This window comes from Epargyreus clarus, unplaced genomic scaffold, assembly GCF_041222505.1.
Source record: "Epargyreus clarus isolate Ecla_fem2 unplaced genomic scaffold, WU_Ecla_fem_2.2 ptg000023l, whole genome shotgun sequence".
Lineage (NCBI taxonomy): Eukaryota > Metazoa > Arthropoda > Insecta > Lepidoptera > Hesperiidae > Epargyreus > Epargyreus clarus.
This window is the reverse complement of record NW_027332230.1, coordinates 11,341,275-11,353,926: the sequence shown is the minus strand read 5'-3', so window position 1 is coordinate 11,353,926 and position 12,652 is coordinate 11,341,275. Positions and strand designations below refer to the sequence as shown.

The 12,652-nt window shown below is 40.5% G+C and overlaps 2 protein-coding genes across 5 annotated transcripts in view; both read right to left on the bottom strand.

Moving 5' to 3' along the window:
- The window catches only part of LOC140751463 (proton channel OtopLc), an 83,647-nt gene extending 81,298 nt beyond the window's left edge, over nt 1–2,349 (bottom strand). Inside the window, exons 1-2 of one of the 4 annotated variants that reach the window (XM_073085323.1) lie at nt 2,285–2,349; nt 444–812 (exon numbers count right to left, since the gene is read on the bottom strand). In XM_073085323.1, coding sequence (XP_072941424.1) covers nt 444–664 — 221 coding nt within the window. In that variant the 5' untranslated portion in view covers nt 665–812; nt 2,285–2,349. Of the gene's footprint in view, nt 1–443; nt 813–1,337; nt 1,422–1,486; nt 2,126–2,162 lie in introns of those variants that run through there. The other 3 variants (XM_073085322.1, XM_073085324.1, XM_073085325.1) reach the window with 3 other exon arrangements.
- A 346-nt stretch (nt 2,350–2,695) lies between these two features.
- Nucleotides 2,696–12,476, bottom strand: Vamp7 (Vesicle-associated membrane protein 7). The gene is made up of 4 exons (XM_073085416.1): nt 12,032–12,476; nt 11,718–11,946; nt 6,009–6,076; nt 2,696–5,615 (listed from the first exon to the last, which is right to left on the bottom strand). Exons 1-4 carry the CDS (start codon nt 12,233–12,235, stop codon nt 5,457–5,459), a joined length of 660 nt encoding a protein of 219 aa, XP_072941517.1. The 5' UTR covers nt 12,236–12,476; the 3' UTR covers nt 2,696–5,456.
- Nucleotides 12,477–12,652: the final 176 nt, after the last annotated feature.

Below are 12,652 nucleotides of genomic sequence, written 5' to 3'. Positions count from 1 at the left end.
ATTAATAATAATTATGCGTAAGAAGTAGGCTATACCTATTACTCTCAGGAAAACCTTTGATTGACGATAGAAATCACTTGAATCCGTTCTAGTATTGCTTTTCCTAATAGAGTATCTACCGTTTAATAGGAGTACCTATGTATATATAGTGAAGCTGTCCGTAGCCGCTTTTGGACGAGCTTTTTACCGAGACAATTATTTAATTTTGCAAAAAACCCGTTTTCTCCAAAATTGTATTTTTTTCCAATGATGAATTTATATAATTTATTCCAATATGAGTAAGTAGTAAATATATATTTTAATAATTTACCAATACTGAATATGCCTGTATAATTACAAATAAGTTCGAATTCATCAATGAAGCACGTTTAATTAAGTGATCCAAAATGTAGAAAGCGTACCTATAAGAAAATTGAAAAAAGTATTTACGTGGACAAACTTACCATTGCGATAAATCTTTGTCGTCGAGACCCGAGGGAGTAGCTAGGGTGTCCGCGTCGCCCTCGGCCCGGCCCCCCGGATGTTCCGGAATAATTCGCTCAATCGTGGTCACCTCTTCTATGTCAGAGTCGATACCCTGGGCAAAATCCATATAAAACGACTCGCGGGAATCGCTCGAGCCGCGCCGCAGCTTTAGCGACAAGTCTGGCGAGCTGTCATCCATTTTGTACCACTATTGTTTCACATCCATTCAAAATTGTATGACAGTCAATACAAAACCCATTTTCTCACTTCCTTGTCACTCATTCTGTACCGTAACAACGGCCTTTGTTAGCGTGAGCTTACAGCTAACCCATTTTTTCGGCTTTCATCTAAAAGGTGTATTGAACTCATTTACATTTCCTACTGGGCGATATTGCAGTGCAAAATTATAACCGCTTTAATCAATGATAAAATAACTTTCGAGTGGATACCAAAATACTCGATTGGATCTGCCCGATATGCACAGCGACCTTTAAGAAACTTTTAGTACTTGTGAAGTCGGAAGGCTGTACCTAATTTGTAAAAAGTATGTCATAATTATTCAATTAATATTCTTATTATTATATTAGAAACCTACGTTTACATACATCACATTACGTGATCATATAAATCTACGTATGATATATAATTCATCTTAATCATGGATCTTCGAAAAATTCAATTGGGTAATTTGATATAAAAATAAAAACTCGGACCAAGCAAACATACTGATATACTTAAACTAAGTAAATGAAAACTATTGTAAACACCGAATGCACGCTAAATAATGCGCCTACCTAAACCTCAAATAAAATATTGTTGTTCGTGTTACTAGACTATTTAGAAGCCAATTCTTGTTAAAGCTTTTAATTTACCCAACACTGTTTTAAATTATCCAACGATTCCAGAAACCGTCAAAGTTCAAAGCCGCCAAAACAGTCCTAACAAAAGAACAGTTAATGCGTGACAGCACTAATTTATCTTCGAACAAAAAGAGTGCCTCGACGTAAAAAAGAACAATGACCTGTGAACCATTCCTAGTGTGTAGTGTAACCTTCCCCAAAATCGACTCCGCTTCCTGCCGCATTAACTGCCGGCCACGGATCACGCACATGCTCACATACACACACAAATACACCCAAATTCTATTAGATTTGGTATACTCGTAACTACTCTATTGCCACATTATGTACCCATCGTATTCATTGTTATGAATGTCATCTACCACTGCCAAAATATCGGTGCCGATCTATCAATCACGGCGGTACTCCGTAAAGGCTTATAATAATTAATATTTATAACGGATCATCTATCTAAACAATGTCTGACCATCCTGTTGTGTCATACTACATAATTATAATTTTATGCAAATAAAATAAACATCGTGGAGGTATTTCAAAAACTTGGTCCTTCGAGCACAACACATTAACCGAACTATTGTTAACAATTTAAACATATATTAAAAATAGTTATACAAGAAACCAAATTTTAAACAGGAAAAATATTTGAATTTTACATGTAAACATTTATCTACTTTTCAAAGTAAACTAAGTAATTTATGATAGAATATTCAGTGCATTAACGTGAATCGCTCGAGATACGCGCGAACGGTGGTCATTAATATTAATCGCACATCCATAAGCGATATTAATCTCCGGCGATCCCTCGGGAAGCGCAATAAAGCCCAGCAACAAACATACTGATTCGAACGTGACGATCGGTAAGCCGGTATTCCGAACACGCATGGCACTGTCGGCCGTCGGCGGCGTATTGACACGAAACAACCGGTAAACTCGGGGTAGTCGCGAGTACGGGTACTCACACAGGCAAGTCGTGAGCACGTGTGGTGCGAGCGCGCGCGAGTGTCGCCCTCCCGCGGCGGCGGCCGGCGCGCGATTGCCGGAGCGCGGCGCGCGGGGGATGCACCCTCGGACCGCGGGATCAATCTGACGCGTTCCCGGAATCGGTCCGCCTTCATTTTTGGGATAGCTACCATTGACGAAACGAGCACTTCCTTATCCACTCTAATATACCCACTTACGTTCATCAGGAAAGTGTGAAATACGATCTGTTTTGACGTTTTGTGTAAACGGAATAAACTGTTGTCTTGTCTTGTTTTGTCATTGTAAAATTAATTTCAAGACTTCATGTAGAGACCAAACATATACTAAATCCAATATGTATGTATGTATTAAATTCTATATGAAAAGAATTAGAAAAATAAAACGACCAATATTAACTATTCCATTACTTTATAACATAGTTTCACATAATATTGTAAACAAATTAATTTTACTTATAATATAAACATGATATCACAATACTTGAAAGTCTTTATTATAATGGGATTATAGTTACAATAATAACAATGAATAGGACAATTATTCCCTTCTGTTTACACATAAGTATATGAATACAATCATTGAAAAATTGAAAATCTCCTTTAAGCTTTAGGGCGCTTTTCCACCAAGTTGTTAGAGGTAACAAAGCCATGTTTCAACCTGTGTGCACAATAAAGTGATTCGATTTAAAAAAAATTCCTATTGGTGAAAAACACCTTTACAATGACGTATTTTAACTTTAAATAATAAATTAGTGGTAAAACTATAATACAACAGATAAGGAGCCAATTCTCGGCCAACGTAAACAGATTAAAGAATAATTCGCCTTTTAAAAAATAGAGTAAATACATTAGCCACTTGTGTACTATATACTGCCAATTAATATTTAAATATTGTGTTTATTATAATATTGCTAATAATTCATAATAAATATTATTATTAAATATTCCCACTAAATGTACCTGATTGTATTCAATTTATTAAAATGTAGTTATATCTTATTCATGCAAGTAACATTTTCATATAATCCGGTTGTTATATACAATTATACAATACTGAACATTCATTTTAAATATACATATTGATTTTTGGACATCACTTAAGGTAAAGCATTGTTTTAAATATAATCATATTATAATCAAATTATTAATTAATAGATTGATAATTTAGCCCTCAACTCATACAGCTGGGGTCATAGAGGACCGTAGGTGGTAGCGGCCAGTATAAATAAGTTGTAAGGGGTCTGACAGGCAAGATCTAAGGGTACTTTTGGAAATATCAAATTTAAACTACTTTGATATAATAAAAACTACATACTTTTTGAAAGCTAATATAAGTAAATCAAAATTAAAACATACTCGAATTCTAACAAGAAAATCTAATGTGAAAATGTCTAAAAAGACACAAGAATCTTCTTAATGTAAGATACAATTGAAAAATGTTATGAAATCAATTAATGAACTTATTTGTTTTTCGCTTCGATAAATCATTTTGGTTGACAGCAAATATATTAAATTAGTCTAAACGCATTCAGTCCTCATTTCACTCTCTACTCGTCCGGGATTCGAACCCAGATCCCACCGCAAATCAGACCGATATGGTAAACGCTGCCGCCACAAAGTTTTAGACACACTACATACATTTGAATGCGTAAGTTTATTCAAGTATTAAGGTACAATAAGGTTACAAACAATAACACAACATACATTTTTATACATTATATAATATACTTTTACTTTAATCCTATTTATTATATTACTAAATTGTGATACATGATGGTTAGTTGAGGAAAAAAAATTTTAATATTGTATTTTATACAAAAAAAATTAAGGAAAACACGTGCCAAATTTCTACAGGATATTCAATATTAACTTCAAACAAACATTTGCTTTATAGTAACATCCAATACAAAAGTTTAGAAAAGATATAATGCATGCTATTTATTGCTATATAAACTGCTATTTATTGCCATCTGATAAAATATCATAACATTAAACTATACATATTTTTTAACTATTACATATACAACAACATAATAATAGCAGTTTGGCAATGGTTTGTTTTAAAATACAAACATCCAATCTTCCAAATTATTTAAATTTTAGAATTTGAAGTTGTACTTCTTTTGAGGTGTTTGGGAAAAATGCTAAGTGAGGTTTTTCGAATGCACACCACATTACCTACCCTCCGTTTGTATAATAATATATTTGTAATACCCGCCGTTAGTAAATTAAATGTGAGATTGCAACCTGTCTGTCAACTCATGACTGGTGACAGTTTTACTTCGGTAAGCGGCGAGAGCAGACGTGTCGCAAGCGAACGAATTACAAAGAGTTTATTGCCTCAAGTTCCAACAAACTGTGTTCAAATTACAAGACATACAACAAACATAAAACACAAAGGACACCATGAAGTTGGCTAGCAGATGTAGCTAGTTTTACAGACAATGAATATCCAGGTAGGTAGGTATATTATATTATAATGATATGATACTATACAATACTACAAACATCACTTTACGTTCTTCCACTTTTGTGTTTGTATGCACTCTTTTTTATTAAAATTTATTGAATACGCCGAAGTACAACTTCTCACGTGCATAGTAAGTACACACATGGTTTTTGCAAAAAGTTGTAATTAGGCGTACATTATTTCTGGTGCTAATTGGTAACTGCCGCCCACAGTTTCATGAACTTAAAATAGCAAATGAGCGTGCAGTCCAATGGTTGGTAAATGTTCACTACCACGCATGGACATATCTAATCAAACCCAGGTCAGAACGCCTCACTAAAGTGTCTCTGCCTTACCACATCCTTTAAATAAGTACATACAAGTTTTTAACACTTTATATGTATAAGGATACCTCCTTATGTTTAAAAGTTTTTATAACTATTGCTTATTAGGTCCAACGAAAATAAAAATATATAATTTGAAGCAGATGATGCCGCGGAATGAATACATTGTAATGTCATGGGTCCGTAAATTCTTTATTGATATTATTTATCATTGCAGTTAATACAAAAAACGCTGCCGACCCCTGTCCTCGATAACAATTTTATTGTAATTATTACCAAACTGTCGATATATTAGTATTAATCGTTCGTACAATCCGTCTTAACATTATTCTTCAATGGGTACAATATATTGATAATATTAACCAACGCACGATTTCCACGCAAGGCCGCCACAGCCCATCGCGCCGATCAAGTACACAGCCAACGCAGCAACTAGTATCAAAATTACGTACAGTTTTATGTTTTTCCAGAAGAGGGAGCGCTGCAAGGTCCTCGCCGATGTACGGTACGTCACTGACTGTAAAAATTAAAAAAAAAATATTCACATAAGAAAACAATAATTATTATTTTCACGAAACATTTTAAGTAGCAGATGGAACAATGAGGAGTCTCATAACAGATTGAATTAATATTTATGTTGTAGTTCTAGTTTTAAATAACATTTTTAAATCATCAAATTGAGAATTGTAGTATCCACTTAAATACTAAGTCATCATAAATTAATTTATTAATTATTTGTGCAAAAACCCTTTGTAAGAAATAATAAGTATGTAACTATAAATCTCTTAGCTTAGCAGTAAACAAGGAAAAAATACTGTAAAATTATTCTGATGGAAAACTGATTTCTTTAGAAGAATGTAGTTATTATAGTTACTTTTAATTATAGTTTTATAAAACAATAAATACATACACTAGTTGCCAAATTATCTGCTTTGTTCACTAACAACTCCAATTTTTCACCGCGCATTGTCATGCTATCTGCAAATTAAAAATTCAAAAATTACAAAAATTAAATACCATTTTCAGAATTAATATGGGAGTGGGGAAGTACCACTGCCACTAACACATGCGTACTTCTAACATGAAGCAGTTCTTGCATTATATGGAAAGGTTTGGATGCTGGCTGTCTTACATATGAGGCGATCATCTTAGTCACACACACACTTAGTTAGTAGTCGAGCAACACACTTTTTTTTTTTATAAAATAGGAGTAACGGACGAGCATGCAATCCACCTGATGGTAAGTGTCTACTGCCGCCCATGGACATCTGTAATCAACCCCAGATCGCATTAGATATTCCTACCTGAGGTCGGCCCCAGATGCGCCGCTATCCCTGCCTTGGAAAAGTCTGTCTCCCTTACCACACCCTTCAAACCGGAACACAGCAGCGCCTAACTGCTGTTATTAGGTAGAAATAGGTGTGGCGGCGGTGCCGCCGGAGTCGAACCACAAAGGGTTCTACCACCTTCAAAACATTTGTGATAGGCTTCAAGTAGAACCCTTTTTCTGCATGAAATTGATTACAAATATCCATTAGCAGCAATAACTTACCACTAGATAAACTACATAATCATTTACTGCTTCAGTATTATAAAAAAATCAGGTATTCGCAACGGGTGTATCAACAGCTTGCCATACAACACAAACATTTTGGCCGTGTGGCTCCGGCGGCGAATAGACCACCCCATACCTGCCCGTGGGTGTCGTAGAAGCCGACTAAGGGCATCTACCGGGTAGATGGGCAGCAGCGTCTACTCGGGCATTTAACATCCTACTGCGACGGTCCCACTGGTTGCTGGGTCTGACACCGCCTGGCGTAATTCCCGAAGGTGTCTCGCTTGGTGGTAAGATCTCTTCGTGGGATCTGCCTGGCTAGCTACCACCCTCAGGTCGGAGTCTACCGCTAATAACGACTAGTCGTGTTTCGGTAGTGCGCCTGGGAGCCAGTTCATCCCCTTATCCCTCCCTTCCCATCCCCCTGTGGTGCTTCCGACGGCGTACTTTACGGGTCCGTTGAGTCTCTTTAAGCATCGTTGCCCCCGGGGGCGTGGTGTGTTGGCGCGGGGGCCAGGGAGACCCGGTGAAACGGTTGTCCGCTGGCCGCCCGCCGGTTAGTTGGGGACCCGAACCCGGGCAACACTGTTAACCTCTGGCCCGGGAGGCTGTCCCGCCAACCGGCGAAAAATCCCGTTGCGCGGCTACCTTGCCGGAGTAAGAGACCGGAGTGGAGCCGGGTAGTCGTGCACGGGGGGGACCGGGGGCCCTTCCGTCCCCCGCGCCAGCATCCCACATCACCTCCGTAGGCTCGGTGTCACGAGACTCATACTTTGTCCCGTGAGGCGTCGGCGGAGCATTGCAAATCCTTTCAAATTCCCGCCCTTTTTTGAACAACCACCAACTATGAGAAAGTCTAATAAAAAGAAGAAAAGTTGCACAGCGGCGACCTCTTCCACATTTACTGTGGATATGTGCAATATCAGAGGAGTCCATTCCAATCTGAATGCCGTCCACCACCACCTTGAGACGGTAAAGCCGGCTTTTCTCTTTTTGACGGAGACGCAGATATCTACCCTGGACGATACATCGTATTTGGAATACCCCGGTTACAATTTAGAACATGCCTTCAGGCGTCGTGCCGGGGTATGTGTGTATGTTCGGGGGGACGTCTGCTATCGCCGTCTCAGCTTTCTCGAAGACAAGGACCTATCGTTGTTGTGGGTGGCGCGGACGTCAGAGGTCTTACCCGTGTCTACGCGTGCCTGTATAGGTCCTATAGCGGAGACGTGGAGACAACTCGATTATTCGAGCACGTCCAGTGGGCAACCGACAGAATGCTGCAGCAGTGTCCTTCGGCAGAGTTGGTGGTTCTCGGTGATTTCAACGCTCATCATGTTGATTGGCTGGGATCCCGGACCACCGACTTTGCCGGGAGATCTGCATATGACTTCTCCTTGGCATATGGGCTCTCTCAGGTCGTACCTGGTTTCACTAGGGTGCCTGATGTAGAGACCCATACTGCCTCTTTGCTGGACCTACTGCTGACTACCCATCCGGTGGACTACCAAGTAATGGTCAAGGCTCCCCTTGGATCCTCTGACCATTGCTTGGTAAGTTCGACTGTGCCCTTGTCGTACCCTGTGGAGACACGTCCCCCCGGGAGACGACAAGTTTGGCATTACAAGTCAGCAGACTGGGACGGATTCCGGGAGTTCCTGGCTTCGTACCCGTGGAGGCAGCTATGTTTCGTCTCGGGTGACCCTAGCTCGTGTGCTGAGTCTGTAACCGACGTGATACGGCAGGGTATGGAGTGTTTCATTCCAAACTCTGTCGTGTCCGTCGGCGGGCGGAGTCAGCCCTGGTTTGGTGGGTCTTGTGCTAAAGCGCTAAGCCTTAAGCAGGAGGCCTTCCAAACCTGGGCATCAGCACACGCTAGCAAGGACCCAAAAACCCCCGAGCTCCGAACCGCGTTTAATGCTGCCTCCCGTTCAGCGAAGAAGCATATGGCCAAGGCGAAGTCTAAGCACATCGGCAGAATTGGCGAGCGGCTACTTGGTTACCCCTCCGGGAGTCGAGCCTTCTGGTCGCTGGCCAAAGCTGTCGAGGGTAATTTCTGCCGGTCTTCACTACCGCCCCTGCGGAAACCAGATGATTCTCTGGCCCACACGGCAAAGGGGAAAGCCGATCTTCTTGGTACCCTCTTTGCCTCAAACTCGACTCTTGATGACACAGGGGCCACACCGCCTACCATCCCGCGGTGTGAGAGCTCTATGCCGGATATTCGCTTTACGCAGAAGGCTGTCAGGCGAGCTCTATTGTCCCTCGATATCAAGAAGTCGAGCGGGCCAAACGAAATCCCCGCAGTGGTGCTCAGGACGTGCGCTCCCGAGTTGGCTCCCGTCTTAACGCGCCTATTCTCGCTTTCCTACACCACAGGACAAGTACCGTCTTCGTGGAAGGTTGCCCTTGTACACCCTATTCCCAAAAAGGGTGACCGCAGCGACCCGGCCAACTATAGGCCTATAGCGATAACCTCCCTGCTCTCAAAAGCTATGGAGCGTGTTGTAAACACGCAGCTCCTTAGGTACCTGGAGGAGCACCGGCTGATCAGCGATCACCAATATGGTTTTCGCAAGGGCCGATCAGCTGGTGATCTTCTTGCGTACCTCACTCACCGTTGGGCGCAGGCTGTTGAGAGCAACGGGGAGGCATTGGCCGTAAGCCTGGACATCGCTAAGGCCTTTGACCGGGTCTGGCATAGGGCCCTTCTCGCGAAGTTACCATCTTACGGTCTTCCCGAGAGGTTGTGCACATGGACAGCCAGCTTTCTGTCTGAGCGGCATATTAAGGTCGTAATTGACGGGTGCTGCTCAGACACGAAGCTCATCAACGCTGGCGTGCCCCAAGGGTCTGTATTATCTCCCACGCTTTTTATTCTGCATATCAATGATATGCTGCTAAAAATCGGTGGCATTCATTGCTATGCAGATAATAGCACGGGAGATGCTGTGTACACAGGCCGTGCGAACACCTCTCGGACATTCGTGGAAGAAAGCAGAATCCGACTTGTGTCTGAAATCGAGAACTCTCTGGAGCGGGTCTCGGAATGGGGTCGTCTTAACCTTGTTGAGTTCAACCCCTCGAAGACACAAGTCTGCGCGTTTACCGCTAAAAAAACCCCATTCGTCATAGCGCCTAAGTTCCAAAGTACCCCGCTCACCATTGGTAAAAGTGTAGGGATCCTGGGAGTCGACATCTCGTGCGACGTGCAGTATCGGAGTCATTTGGAAGTTAAAGCCAAGTTGGCTTCAAAGAAACTGGGCGTCCTAAACAGAGCCAAGAAGTACTTCACTGGGGGGCAACTCCTGCTGCTTTATAAAGCGCAGGTGAGGCCCCACATGGAGTACTGCTCGCATCTCTGGGCAGGGGCACCACAATACCAACTTAACTCACTTGACTCCGTACAGAAACGCGCGGTGCGAATCGTCGATGACCCAGTGATCTCTGATCGGTTAGAACCCTTAAGGCTTCGGAGGGACATAGGTTCCCTCTGCGTGTTCTACCGACTTTACAATGGTGAGTGTTCTGAGGAATTGTTTGATCTGGTGCCTACGTCGCCTTTCCTTCATCGCACCACTCGCCGAAGGATGAAGTTCCATCCACATCAACTGGACCCGTGGCGGTCCTCCACGGTTCGGTTTAATAGATCATTTTTGCCGCGTACGTGCAAAATGTGGAATGAACTTCCTCCTGAGGTATTCCCTCAGGACTATGACATGGGGCTCTTCAAGAGGGGTGTAAAAAGAGCTCTCCTTCAAAGCCGGCGATGCATTGGCGACTCCTCTGGTGTTGCAAATGTCCATAGGCGACGGTGACTGCTCTCCATCAGGCAGCCCGTCTGCCTTATCGTTAGGTTACATATAAAAAAAAAAAAAAAAAAAAAAAATACAAAAAAATATACCAATTAGTCCGATACTATGTACTTTAAAACTGAGTGTATTAAATTCATTTATAACATAAAACAATCTGTAAATACAATAGAAATATGCATTGTGAAATCTAATAACCCAGTGTGCATAACTCACAAACAAATGATGAGTAATCTAAATGTCAAGCTATACATAACTATGAATATTATCCTCCAGTATTATCAACAGATTACTAATTAAATAACATTAGAAATTCATGTATCATTAGTATTGTGTTATAAATTACTAGAATTTTAACAATTCAGGCACTTTGTATTTTATCAAGATTTGAAAAACATCTGTTAACTTATGAATATGAATAACAAATGAATACCTAATCATCATCATCATCATCATCAACAACCCATTACTGTCCCACTGCTGGGCACGGGTCTCCTCTCATAATGAGAAGGATTAGGCCATAGTCCACCGCGCTGGCCAAGTGCGTATTGGTAGACTTCACATACCTTTGAGATTTTTTTTATAAATCTCTCAGGTATGCAGGTTTCCTCACAATGTTTTCCTTCACCGTTTAGCAAGTGATAATTAATTTCTAATATGCACATAACTTTGAACAATCAGAGGTACGTGCCTGCGTGTGCGTGCGTCACCACCATCCAACTCCACACACAACAGGAGACATTCCTACATTACAGATAGGCCACGCCCAATGACTATGTCGGAGAACAGAGAAGTCAACCACAACCTACAAATCAACTTGCAGTTGTCCTACACTGCTACTAGCAATAGTTTTAGCAGATGTTCTGCAACCGCAATCATAAAAAGCCATATTTCCACTTTCCATTGATTGCAATATAGGTCAGATGCAATAGAGGTGGTTATTGCTTACTGGTTATAAAATAAATAATGACAAACTTTGAGATAAGCTTACAAATGTAAATAAATATGTGTATTATCGGAACCAGAAAAACACCAATGAAGATAATAAATAAATTTACAGGACATTATTATTTTAGTTGCTCATTATTTTAATTAATCAATTTAGAATCTAACCTCATTAGTTAATGACTGCATATGTATTATTGATAAAACTAACAACCACTATGACACTAACCACTTGAATATAAATACTAAGAATCAATCAATATCAACAAATTATATAATTATATGGGAATCCCTTGACTTTACTTACCAATATTCTTCACCATAATATTCTTCAGTTCATCCAATTCTCCATGGACCCTAGATATGGTCTCCAAGTCCTTGGAGTCGCTGTAATGTTTCATTTCTGTTGCAAGTACCCGAGCAAACTCGCTGTTCATTGCATAAGGGATAGCTGTCTGGGCAGTGTCCCCAAATGCACTGATAAACCTTCTCTTAATCTCATTAAGGAACAGGAACGCCCTCGAACGTTGAAATTTCTAGAACATTCGCATAACAAAGTATAATTACATTTCAATGGCGAAATATAGTCATAAATAAATATGTAATATTTGCAATACTCACATCATCCGTAATACAGAAGTAGACCAACTTATTTTCGGCAATGTAGTGGAATAGGTAGGTCCCGTGGGAATACGTAAGCTTGTCATCGTGAGGAGGAATCTTGGATAGAATCTGTTCGGTCACCTCGGTGAAGTTACCAGCGCAAGTAGCATATTTAGCTAACACGACAGTGCCCCGAGCCACAACACTGAACAAAATAGGCATCTTGAACAAAGCACACTACAAGATTCTAACGAAAACAACGAGAAACACTAAATATTATATTAGTATGAACCGGGAGAACAAAGAGGAAATCGCAATTTGTATTGAATCGATTTGCAACGTTGCTAAAGGTACAAAACCGATAATTTTAAGGAAATACGCAAATGAGCGGTGTAAATTAACCACTCCACACAGCTAGAATGGAATCCAATGGAATCAATTTATTTTGCCTTTTCGCCTATAAGTGACGTTATGACATAAAAGTTTGACGTTGTCAAATAAATTAACTAAATGTCAAACAAACTCCATTCTGCCAATCCGTTATTTACCTATTCAATAATATCGTTATTATAAAAAAAAACAACAAGAAAATGTTAACAATAAATTATAATGAGCAATGCTTATCCTAAGAATTGTATG